This window comes from Crocodylus porosus, unplaced genomic scaffold (assembly GCF_001723895.1).
Source record: "Crocodylus porosus isolate Cpor-Errol unplaced genomic scaffold, CroPor_comp1, whole genome shotgun sequence".
NCBI classification, from domain to species: Eukaryota; Metazoa; Chordata; order Crocodylia; family Crocodylidae; genus Crocodylus; species Crocodylus porosus.
In genome coordinates, this window is record NW_017728948.1 from 13,888,985 (window position 1) to 13,901,768 (window position 12,784).

The 12,784-nt window shown below is 46.7% G+C and overlaps 1 protein-coding gene across 6 annotated transcripts in view; it reads left to right on the top strand.

Annotated features, from left to right (window-relative positions):
* The window catches only part of FGFR3 (fibroblast growth factor receptor 3), an 87,799-nt gene that overhangs the window by 28,089 nt on the left and 46,926 nt on the right, over window positions 1-12,784 (top strand). For all 6 annotated transcript variants that reach the window (XM_019553121.1, XM_019553122.1, XM_019553124.1 and 3 more), the window contains exon 2: window positions 10,032-10,295. In XM_019553121.1, the coding sequence (XP_019408666.1) occupies window positions 10,032-10,295 (264 nt within the window). The remainder of the gene's footprint in view (window positions 1-10,031; window positions 10,296-12,784) is intronic.

The following is a 12,784-nucleotide window of genomic DNA, read 5'->3' on the forward strand; positions in this document are numbered from 1 at the left end:
CCAGTCCCATCTCCGCCTTGGCCTTCCTGACTGCCCCCCTACATCCCCGAGCAACCGCAGTATAATCCTCCCTGGTGATGGTCCCTCCCTGCCATTGGGTGTGCACCTCCCTTTTAGCTAGGAGACCTTCCCGGATGCTTTTAGTGAGCCATGGGGGCTTTTGAACTCTCCTGCTCCCTTTTGATCCGTGTTGGGATTACCTCCCTTTGGCCTTGAAGGATTGTCTCCTTAAGAAGCGATCACTCTCCTTGGACAGCTGGCTCCCCTCCCCTCCCCTCCGGGACCTCAGTGCTTTCCTGACTATTCTCCTGAGCTCGTTGAAGTCCGCCCTCCTGAAATCTAGGACTGCTGCCTTGCTGTTGGCCTTTGCCACCTTGCGCTGGATGGTGAATCCCAGCAGGCGATGATCACTGTCGCCCAGGTGGTCGAGCACCCGCAGCCCCCTCACCAGGTCATCACCCGTGGCCAGCACTAGGTCCAACAAGGCATCCCCCCTGGTGGGTCTGTGCACCTCCTGAGTTAGATGGAGGTCCTGCATTTGGGCTAGGAACCTATGTGAGCGGTCAGACCTGGCTGACTGCTCTTCCCAGCAGATGTCTAGAAAGTTCAGGTCCCCCTCACGTCCTTTGACCTAACTACCTCCGTGAGCTGACTGAAGAATTCCTGGTCTAGCTCCTCCCCTTGGTTGGGTGGTCTGTAGTAGACCCCCACCGTTAGGTCTTTTTCCCCTCGACTGCCTTGTCTTCTAACCCAAGAGTACTTCAGAGTGCCCCTCCTCTGACTCTCTTTGCTAATTGACGAGGATGTGTATTCCTCCTTAATGTAGAGCGCCGTGCCCCCACCTTCCCTCCCTGTCCTGTCCCTCCTGTACAGCCTATAGCCCTTGATATTCACCTCCCAGTCATGTGTTGGGCCCCACCATGTTTCAGTGATCCCCACTATGTCTGGGCTGGTGTCAGCTAGCAGAAGGGTAAGTTCCTCCTGCTTGTTTGCCATACTATGAGCATTTGTGTAGAGGCATTTGAGGCCTCCTGTGGATGTATGCACTGGCCCCCTACTTTCAGCATTGCCCTGGCCCCTGTTGCTTACCTGTGTATATGTTCAGCTCGTCGGCCTAAGCTGGGTTGTACTTGTGAGTGCTGCTTGGTTTAGTGGTCCAAGGCTTCCTCCTCCCTTGTCTTCCCCTTCCCCCGACTAGCCTAGTTTAAAGCCCGCTGGAGGAGATCCACCAACCTAGAAGAAAACACACACTTATCTTTAGGGGAAAGGTGGAGCCCATCCCAACCGAGCATGTCTCTCGTCATGATGTGCAGGTCATTGTCAAGGAAGCCAAGGCCCGCCTTGAGACACCATTCCCGAAGCTGCCAGTTGGTCTCCGCGATGCACGTCGCATGCTGTCTTCCACGTTCGCTCGCTGGTAGAACAGATGAGAAAACCACCTGTGCACCTATCTCCTTCAGCACGCCCCCCAGAGCATGGTAGTCCACCATCAGGCGATCAGGGCTTCTCCTGGCTGCGTCATTAGTACCCTCATGGATTAGGACCATGGGGTAGTAATCGGTGGGCTGGATCACGGCCTGGATCATCCCAGTCACGTCCTGAATCTTTGCTCCGGGTAAGCAGTAGGCCTCATGTGTCGAGGGGTCCTGGCGACAGATGGGGCCCTCTGTACCTCTCAGGATGGAGTCGCCTATGACAATCACTCGACGCTTTCTCCTCCGGGACTGCTTAGCTCCTTCGGCCTGTTCGGAGCGTGGAGAGTGTGGAGTTGCCCCCTCTCCGGTTGCCTCCTCTCCTTCCTTCTCCTCCAGAGTTGCCAGGGCCTCGTACCTGTTCTCCAGCCGGACTGAAGGAACTGGTGCTGCTGTGTTACGAGCAGCCCTGGATCTGGAGGTGACCGTCTGCCACTCTGCAGTGGAGGGCACTTCCCGAGGCGCTTCTTCCTTGGGTGTGTGGCCCTGCAGGGAAAGGAAATAGCCATCAATTCCTTCCTCCATCTCCCTGATTCCCCTCAGCCTGCTAACCTCCTCCTGGAGCTCCCTTACTTGCACCTCCTAAGGTGGGCGCCTGCAGGACAGCCATGGGGGTCCCCAATCCCTGCCCCCCCGGGCCTTGCTGGGCAACCCCTGCAGGCCAGGGGGTGAGGGGACATCAGCTCCCCCATGGGCTCTGTCTGGGTGGAGGCCTCAGACAAGCCCTGGGTAGGCTGCACCCCCCGGGCAGAGGCCCTGGCAGCACTCCCTGTCGACACCATCATAGGAGTTGCTGCCTGTTTTTAGCTTAGTGTAGTGCTTCGCCCTGCCCTGGCAGGAGTCTCCCTCCTGGCCCTTCCTGCTTGTCTGCAGGTACGAACGCCAACGCAAACACCGGCACGCTCTGTTCGCACGGCGCGGCTCCCTACCGGCTCAGCTAAGAGGGATCCAGGAGGCTTCCCCTCCAGATCTGGCTCAGCTGCATCCGGTCCCTCTGCCCACTTACCTTAGGGGAATTGATTTGCTTGAAATTCACCGTTCTCCTGAAGGGAGCATGGTCTTGTTAAAGCATCAGCTGGGCCTCAGGAAATCGGGGTTCATTTTCTAGCTATGCCTACAGGCTTCCCATGTGATCATGATTTAAGCCCAGAAGCACAAAGGCATTCCGAACTCTAACTCTTAGGAAGGCACCTAAATGATTTTGTGGCTTGACCCTTAATCTTTCTGTACCTGGTTTCCTCTCCTCCATGCTTTGTGGTTCTTGCTTGCATAGATTTTAAGCTCTGTGTGATGGGAGCTATCTCCCTTGTGCCATTCATCTAGCACAGTGGCGCCCAAGATCTTCACCTTATGAGCTAGATGTGCAGTGCCAGTTATGGATCTGGCTAGCGGATCCAACGCAGCTGTAGGGAGTTGTGCGGCCCAACCTTGATCCAACTGCCTGGGGCAGAGGCAGGGCAGAGAGACCCTAATCTGGACTTGTGGGCAGGGCAGAGTAGCCCCAATCTGAACATGCTGGGGGTCAGGGGAGCAGCCCTAATCTGGACACACAGATGAAGCCACGCAGGACTGATTAGTATGTGCTGGGAGAAGAGTGGTGGACAGCCAGGGAGCAGCTTGACCCGATCTGGACACAATACGGGGAGCCTGCCCTGATCCTGCTGTCTAGGGCAATGGCCTGGACAAGGCTGGATCCGACCGCATGGAGTTTCCACCACTCCCCACTGCCTAGTTGTCCAACCCACAAGGACCCCCATCAGCTGGATGGCATGGATCCCTGGGTCACATTTGGCCCATGGGCCAGAGGTTCAACACCCTTAGTGTAGCACCATCAGGCCCCAATCCCTGTCTGAGCCTCTAGGCACTTCCACAAAACAAATAACAATAATATTTAATATTGTAAGGATGTGCAAGTGGAAGACAGTCTGGAAGTAAAACGAGGGCTTGTCTTGTACAGGGACAGTTAGGAGGAGTTATCTAAATTAACTGAAGGTGTAGAGTAGATTAGTTAAACCATGTTAAACCCCTGCATGGATGCACTTAGTCAAAATTCAATTTAGTTTGATTCACTCTGGATTTAATCTGTTTTTAACTAATCTGTTTGAAAAATTAATTTGGATTAATTTTCCTGAGTGGGCCCATGTAGATGAGCCCTGCCTTATTTTTACGCTTCCCAAAGTCCTGCCAGCTGGACTTCACAGAAGACCAAAGCAAACCAGAAAAAGAGTCTGTTTGCCATTTCCAACTGATTGAAATGCAAAGTGTCAGCAAACAGCCTGGTTGGGAGGGAAAAGTAAATGAGAAATGTAAAGTTCTCAGTGTTGTGACAGTCTTAGGGCTTGCAAGTAACAGGGTTAAGAATCCTTTTTAAGCCACAGTCCTGAATCATGCCCTTTGTTCCCAGGAGGAGAGCTCCCGGTGTAGGCAAAGAAGAATGGGGCAGGCTGACAGTATTATTCATGCCTCCCTGGACTCCATTTATGTCCCTCCACTCCAGCATTTTGGGGTACTAAAATATCAGAGTCGAAATTGTGCCTCATGCTGGTCAATAAGGAACTTTGACCAGGGGTTGCATCATTGACCCCCCAAGCATCATTGACCCCTAGTAGAAGCTGCTATAGTAGGTGCAATTGCAAAACAAACAGTGGAGAAAGGGTCCCCAGCCCTTGTCTTGAGGGCAGCTTGTTGCTGGTGAGAGGCTCTGATGTTGCTCTTGGCCACAGGACATTTAGGAGTTAAAGCTGAGACTGACAGGAGAGCAAAGTACCAGGCTGCTCCAGCACTTTACTTGGTATTTTTACTCACAGCCAGCAAAGGTTGGAGACCAGTGCTCTTGCCATGTAGAGCCAGATCTAACACCTCTTCAATGAAAAGACTCGTTTGCTTTAATGTGCATTCGACTGGGTCCGTTTTGCCCATATAAAGGGAATGAAGAAATAAGGCAATGGACCTACAGCTGAAATATCACCTAAAGAATAAGTCATTTTTTACAAACAATGTCTGTATAAGTAGAGAGGGAGTTTTACAGGTTGCAGTGGAACAAAGGACTTGGAAATCCATGTGTTCTCAGAATATGTGTTGGAGCCGCTTTTTAGTTTGAGTTTTATCAAGAGTAAAATATTGTCTTTTCTCCAAGCACCCAATTTATCAAAGCATTTAAACTTATCCTTAAATTAAGTGATTCTCAACCAGGGTGTGTCAACACCCAGAGGCCCATGAGAGCCTTTCAAGGGTGCCACAGAGTGCCTCACAGTGTTGGCACTGTTGGATGTGCAAACATCATTCACAAGATTAAACCCAGGGATTTCAAACAGAAATCTGTAGTGTTAAAACATTCTGACTGTTGTGATCTTTTTGGGTTCTTTGCAACAGAAGAATTGCTCTATTTTTTCCATCATAAAAAAATAAGTGAAAACTAGGAGCTGACATTTTTCCAAGAGGTTCTCAAGTCTATTGAGGTTGAAAACGACTGATTGAAGTGTTTTGCTGAAGACAGATTGCTTCCTGATTCAGGTTCCTGGTTTATTTTTGAACCTGACCCATTAAAACCTGACTTTTTTCAAATCCTTTAAAATAAGCTGAAAAATATCAGCAATGTCCTCCTTTTTTAAACCTGCTACTGGGGCATCCACCCAAATGCTGAATTAAATCCTTGACGACCACATTCACTTTTTACGTTTGTAAAAATCATTCTCTGGTTTCATTGGTGTGTTCAAATATACATGCATTTTTTGTTTTTTGGGGTTTTTTGAGGCAGCTAAGTAACTCCATTGAGCTCCAGAGAGAAGGGCAAGGTGCCTTTCTTGCAACCCTCCTCAAAACAAAGCTGTCAGAAATGATGGATGATGGGGCTCCGTCCACAGCCGAAGCCTCAGACCCCAGCTGCTCCCAGTCCAGAGTGTAAAGTCAATTTGTTCTTTTAATAAAGTCTCCCCTAAACGTGTTTTGTGACAAAGCAAGCAACCATTTTTACAAAACACTTTCATTATCACTTTTAAAAAGAAAGGCTTACTTTTCAATGGCAGTTCTATTCATTTTGGTTTTCATGTAGTCTGGGCTTGTTCCTGTTTGGTCGGTTTATGATACAAAAGCCAAAATACACAAATCTTGATCATTTGGCAAACAGCTTGGGTAAAACTATGTATTTTTCATGGATGAATTGTGCAGCTGCATGGGGTTTGTTTTCTAATGGATTAAATTAGCAAGCGCCTCCATCAAGGTCAATAAACAAAGAACAGTGCCCAGTCCTGCAAGTGTGACTCTGTATTTGGGGCCTTTAGAATTGCAGGCCAGAAACTGGCACCATAGAAAGCATTTTCAGGTTGCGACACAGGCCAGCAAAATTGAGACAAGCAATAATTAAAAAAAAGAAAGTCTTAACTGGCTGGCCCTGTTCCTTTTGCTCAGCAAGGGTCTGTCCAGGGTCTGGTGGGAATGTGACATTAACGGATAATGTCAAGATGAGAGTTGGTACAAAACAAATGGAACATTGGATTTTTTAATAAAATTGTTGTTGTTGTTGTTTATTATTTAATGAAAAAAATATACTATTGATATTTTAATTTTAAAAGGCTAAGAAGATAAAAAAAAAAAATTATATTGGCCAAAACATGATTTTTTGGGGTAGTTCGGAAATCTTGTCCCAGCACATTATGTCTAACCCATTTTAATTTGGGTTAGACTCCCAGCTAGACTACATCTCCCATCATGCACCATGAGCCAGAATGTCCGTGATGTATCACCTTTGTGCTTTCTCAGATTTTTGGCCAAAATATTTCAGTATTTGAATTCACATGCATGTTTGTGTTATGTTTTGCTGAGCTCGGATCACGAGACCCAGCTGTAACAGGACAACTAACTGAGGCACTGTTATGTCCTTATCTAGAGTAGACCAGGCAATGATCTGATCTGTTGATATAACCAAACCACAAAACAGATCTAAATCCAGACCTGAACTTCCTCACATCTGAAGCTGAGCCAAGAGCTATAGGTTTCCATATGGACCCCTGTGTCTTCTCTCTTGGGTATTATTAGTTATTGTTCACTGTGTTACCTTTGCACCCAAGAGCCCGAGTCTTGGACAAGTACCATTTTGGTAGGTGTACTACAAATACAGTACAAAAGAGATGGACCTTGCCCTGAAGAAGTGGTCATCCAGTATGAAATGAGACGGGCAATGGACACAAACAGGTGGGGGAGGGTAGTGTGATAATGTTGGACATACTAAGCCATGGGGGATGAAATCCTGGTCCTGATGAAGTTGATGAGAGATTTGCTGTTGATCTCAGCAGGGCTAGAGTTTCACCAGGGTTTTAGTGGTAGGAAAGTGACTCTTCCTTTAAATGGTGAAAATCAGGATAGGCTCAGCTGAAGCCGGGGCCTGGGGTGGCACTGGTGCTAAGGCTCACGCATGGTTGACAGCCCAGAGGTCGCAAGTTGGAGGCCACAGCAGAAACGCTTATGGCGCAGGCCTGTCAGATTCCAACGAATCTGCAAATTCTGCTAAATACGTTATTGTACAAGGACACAAAAAAGGAAAGGAAGTAGATCAGCCAGTGCAAAATCTGCTGGGAAATTGAATGCTAGCGTTGCAGTGTTAATGTGCCATCCTAGCTTTTGTTAAAAGTGATGGAGGTTAAACGTATACTAGAATATGAGATCTCGCAACTTGAGACTTTTTTTTTCTTTTGTACAGCAGTCTGCAGTAATCATCAGTATGCCACAATACTGTGTCGTGGCTACAAGTATGGTGCATGTTCAGACTTCATCTGTTTTTCTCTAGTGCCTTTCCTTGCTAGATGGTAAAGTGTGTTGCAGTGGAGAGCTACTGAGAGGGCAGGTTAAGCTTTAAAACTCACTTTTTTCCCCTAATACAGCCTTCTCTTTTGACTGCTCCCTTGGTTTCCTTCACCCACATTGCATTTGCCATCACATCACACTGGATTCCTGGAACCACCTTTCCATTAATGTCCATCCAGTTCCCTCCCTTTCACAGGTCTTTGAAAAATTTCTATCATAGTAACTACATACAAGTCTGGGTTTGTTCTGCACAGCAAGGAGCCGGTATGTGGGGCTTCCCTCGGTGCACGAGTGCAGGAGCTGCATGTGAGCTGCACACAGCCCTGCACAGTAGAGGGGGTTCAACCAGGCTGCACTCCTCAGCCCCACATGCACTAAGCACCAGCACCCCAAGTAACTCCCCCCCTTGGTGCACCATGGAGGAGGGGGAGTGTGTATGGGGGTCTCTGCAGCTGCCCCCACTCCACACTCTGCCCCCACAATCCCTGCACATGTCCACACCCCAACCACACACAATATACAAGAGTAAGACTTTATTTAGCGTTATGATGCAATCATCGCTATAGTACACTACACAAACATAAATCATGACAAATAACATTTTTGTAATAAAATTAAAATATTTTATAGTAGGTGTTTGACTTTTAGTGTATGATTTGGGTTTTTCTGGTTCCAAGAGGGCAATCCTCCCCCCCAAAAGAAGTATTTCTGGAGGCCAAAAGGAGGGACATCTGGTGGTAAAGGTCAGGAGATGGGGTGGAACTTCTGGTCCCAGAACGGTGGCATGGGGCGGGGCACATGTCAAGGGGCGGGACTACCCTTACAGCCCTCGACAGCTCACCAAAACTCATTAAGCGGCCCTCCAACCAAAAGAATTGTTCGCCCCGCTGTAGGCAGAGCGCAGCAGGAGCAGAGCACAAATAAGTTCTTGCCCTCCATGGGGAGAAATATAGATAATAAAACCCTCTGGGGAGAGGAAGCAGACAACCCAGAAGTACAGTGGCTTGTAAAGCGCTTGGAGGTCAAAGATATTATGTAAGTGCACAGGGTCAAATCATATGCCCGTTGAAATTGGTGAGTTCATTCCCATTGACTTTTGTATCTAGGGTGAAATTCTGGTTTCACTGAAGCCCTGGGAGTTACCTTTTAGGGGTAAGAAACATTTAAGTATTCGGGCACTCCACAAATAGTCATCACAAAAGCATCTTATCCAATGAGCTCTTTTTCTTTGTCTTCCTTGTAAAGAAAATTTAATTTAAAATTGGCTTCAGTAACTTTTGTTTTCTTAATTGAAAGAAGAGGAACAGCCCCAGGCCCAGTAGCTTATGGTTGGAGTTTCAGCTCAGTGAAAATGTCTATGGCAGGATTATAAATCTGAGTGAAGCGGGGGACTGATTCTTTTAATGGCTATGCTGACAAAAAAGCAAAGTGCATGTCCTATCCTGTCACATTTTAGTGGGGACAGGATCTGGCCCAAACAACAGGAGTGCAAAGTCAATGACCCTTGGACTATTGCAGCTTGAGGTTCTAGGGCAAGATGCAGTAACATTCACAGTACAGATTGTGAACTTCGTGGCACCAGCTCCATTGTTGTTTGTTTCACTTAATGCAGCTAATGTTTCACTATTTCACCTGTACTACAACAGTGTTGATTTCATTGACAGTAGCCCAGTCAAGCAAAGCAAGCATGGTATGACCTCAAGTCAACACGTGCAAGTGAACCATTAAGAATGTACTTAGTGGCATACTGTGGGCCTCTGGCACCCAGGGGCCAATGCTTGTATTTGTGCCCTCGCCCACAGCGGATCGCTGAGCCCAGAAACACTGGTGGTGAAACTGGAAATTCAGCCAGCACCCCCCACCAGGCCGGCACCCAGGGGCATGCCCACCCCCTGCCTCGCCTCCCCCATCGGTACACCACTGAATGTACTAGGTCTGAACTGCTCCAAGACAGTGTGGTGCTACCATTGGAGACTGTCCAACTGGGTCCAGTTCCAGTGAAACAAAAATTTGTGGCAAAAATCCTGGTTCATGGACTTGAAAATATGTTGCTCAAAACCTCTAGGGTTTGATGAACATCTGCTGAATCTAGGAACCCTTCTTGGGGATTTCTGAGTGATCTTCCCTTTGGAGCAGGGACATGTGTAGCTCTTTTCAACTGCTCAGTCAAATAGATGCTTTTAACAATTCCACTGTGTTCAGCAGCAAAACTGGCCAAAAAGTCAATTCCACAAAGCAGTTTTCATAGATTCATAGGCATTAGGGGCTGGAAGGTACCTCGCAAGATCATCGAGTCCAGTCCCCCTGCCGTGGGCAGGAAGTCTGCTGGGGTCAAATGATCCCCACAAGATAAGCATCCAAATGCTATTTGAATGAGTCTGGAGTAGGTGCTTGCACCACCTCTGCGGGGGGGGGAGTCTGTTCCAGTTGCAGTGTTTGGAAGCTATTGGTTCACATTAAATTTAAAAAACATTTGATTTTGGTTTGATTCGGACCAAAACCTGATTTTTTAAATAAAATATCTGGCAAATTGAAGCTTTCTAGCCAGCTCTAATTAGAATTCACTGAACCACTGGTAGTCACCCATTCATATAGTTTTCATTTCCTGAAGAGCTGGGCATGGTTTTCCCCCCGGTATTCTTGCTTATGAGATGCCAGAGCTAACATTGTTAGTAGTGCCAGTTAGGCTTTTTTGATCAACTGATGCTTCCTTGATCTCTATTTATGTCTATATTTATCTATTTATTTTCTCCCTCACAGAATATCTGAGGAGTGAGACTGCCTTTCTGGAAGAATTGGTGTTTGGAAGTGGAGATACCATTGAACTTTCCTGTAATACCCAGGGCTCTTCTATGTCTGTTTTCTGGTTTAAAGATGGTATTGGGATTGCACCTACCAACAGAACTCACATTGGACAAAAACTGTTGAAGATAATTAACGTGTCATACGATGACTCTGGGCTGTACAGTTGCAAGCCAAGACATTCCAGCGAGGTCCTGGGTAACTTTACAGTCAGAGTAACAGGTAAGTGCTGGAATGCAGATGTTTTATTCTTTTCTTTTTTTATTTGTATTCCTCCAGGTGTTCAAAGACTATAAGAGATGTCATACTGGGTCAAGACCATGGGCCCATCCTGCTCCCACTGTTTAGTATCTCAGTGATACAGAGTGAATAAGGGGAAGGCCTATCCAGACTGATCTTCCCATACAGCTTCCAGCATTTAGAGGTCAAGAAGTCTTAATGTGGAGGCTGCAGTATACTGTTCTGTATTCTTTCTTCTTGCTTTGTAGGCTTCTACGTGAACTCTCAACTTCTAGCAAAGTCAAAGTAGGCCCAAGGAAACATAATTTTCTGTAATAAATGTTATGAGTCTAGATATAAATACCATGAGAGCTGTAGAAATGGTGCTACCCAGGGAAAAACTTAAACCGCTCCAAATGCTTAACAAGCATTTTGAATTGAGTATTTACATAAAGGCACCTCTTTGAGGCTTAAGGAGACTGACTTTTTCTTTCCATATTCATAGGAGAAATCGGTGCCAAAGTCAGGAATAGAACCTAGCAGTCCTACCCCTCCCCGTCCTAGCAAAGAGATCACATCCAGCCTGGCTAGACTCGTTTAGGGAATCCTGCTTTCACATGCCATTTATCTGGAATCTGGCACTTCACCTACTAGCCTGAATTGGAACAGAACGAAACTTTCAGACAAACCTGGATCGATTAAAAGCTGCTACTGCCATTTGTTCAACCTTCTCTCGTATGGTGAGGACAATGAGGGTTGAACAGACACACGCTGCTCCAAGGGGCGAAGTGATTCTTGCTTATTGATTCCTAAGTCCTTAGTTAACTAAGAATGTCCATCATTATAGTACCACTGGATAGGTGGGTGGATAAACATTGATGTTGTCATTAGTTAAGAATGCCAATTAAATAGATTAAAGTCTAAAATGGCAAAAATATCACATACATTTTTTTTTTTTAAATGTATGGTTCTAGGCATATTTTCCATTCATCTCTTTTGGAGTTGAATATAAAGCATATCACAAAACTAAGATCCTGGATAATCTCCAAATGGATGCTCCAGAAATTTAAGCAACCACTTAAAAAAAAAATTGTCCCTAAGCTTTTACTGTACATAATTCCTCCCAGAGATCCTCTACTGATAAGAACCCAACTCCATGCCCAAGACATTCACCCCACCCTATGGGGTCTGCCTCAGCAGAAATGTAATATCAGAACAAAGATAAAACCAAAGTGGCTTAACAATAAAAAATGAATTCCCCCCACCCCACCCCACCCCATTTTTTTCTTTTATTTTCCTGCAAGTCTTGACAACCATCTGTTTTTAATTGAACCTCATTGGAAATGGCTGTGAATATTTCAAGGTCATATCAATTAAATAGTTACAGAAGTATTTGCTTCTTGAAAAGCTTCCTTGAAAGAGGAGCGATTATTGGGGATGGGGAAAATATCCAAGGAACTGGAGATTGTTAGGAATGTTTGTATCTTCTTTTTCAAAAGTGACATTAAAATACTTTTGAGATCAGGGGGCAGCACAAAGGCAGCGAAGGGCAGCTGGTTACACACTCAAAGCAAACCAGCTGCCAGAGCAAAAAGTTGGTAAAGTGAGAAATTGTTTGTAATAGTGGAAAGGCTGATAATCCCCTGCTTTTTTTAAAGTTTAAGCCCCCCTTTTCTTTCCTCTTGGCTAATAATAGCTAATAACTGCTTGAGAACAAGAGGGTAACCTGAACCTGCATTCTGGCAGTAGTAGACGTCTTTGATTCTAGTAGTCCACTGTCGTTACCACCAAAGTGCTGATCGTGGGGGGGTTCCAGCTTTAGCTGTCAGCAACATTGTGTTTTCAACTTTGAAGCTCCTGCGTTGTGTGATGTTAGTGGCGCCTGTTATATTCACTTACATGTCTTGATAATTATTATTGATTGCTCAGTGGTGGACTCTAAGCAGGGTTGTAATTGGAGACGTGTGGTTTACATTCCCACATCTTAAAGGGAACATCAGTGAATGATTATAATTACTTCAATATCTAAATAAATATTGAGTGAGATTTGGGACCACAGTTCTCTGAGTAACACTGATGGAAATCTGAAGTAACACACTAGAGTTGTCCAGGATTTACACTCTAAATAGATAAAACCAGTGGGGATGCATAGGGGGTGCATGTGCATCCCCTGACAGGCAGCGCTCCCCGCTTAGGCAATGAGCGGGGGGTGGGGGGCAGGCGGGAGCGCTGGTGCCTGCTCCCCTGGGAGCGCCAGCCAGGGAGTGGGGGCACCAGGTGAAGTGCTGCTGGCATTTCCAGGAGCACCACTTGCATTTTCCGCTCGGCACAGTTGGCCACAGGAGGACTCCCAGTCCGGGAGATCGGCTGTGAGGGGACCCCACCCACAATCGGTGAGCTTGGCCATGGGGAACCTCACCCCCCACCCCAGTGACTGGCTGCTGGGGGGGAGCATGTACCCCCCTTGACTCCGGTGGCACCAGTCGCCCATG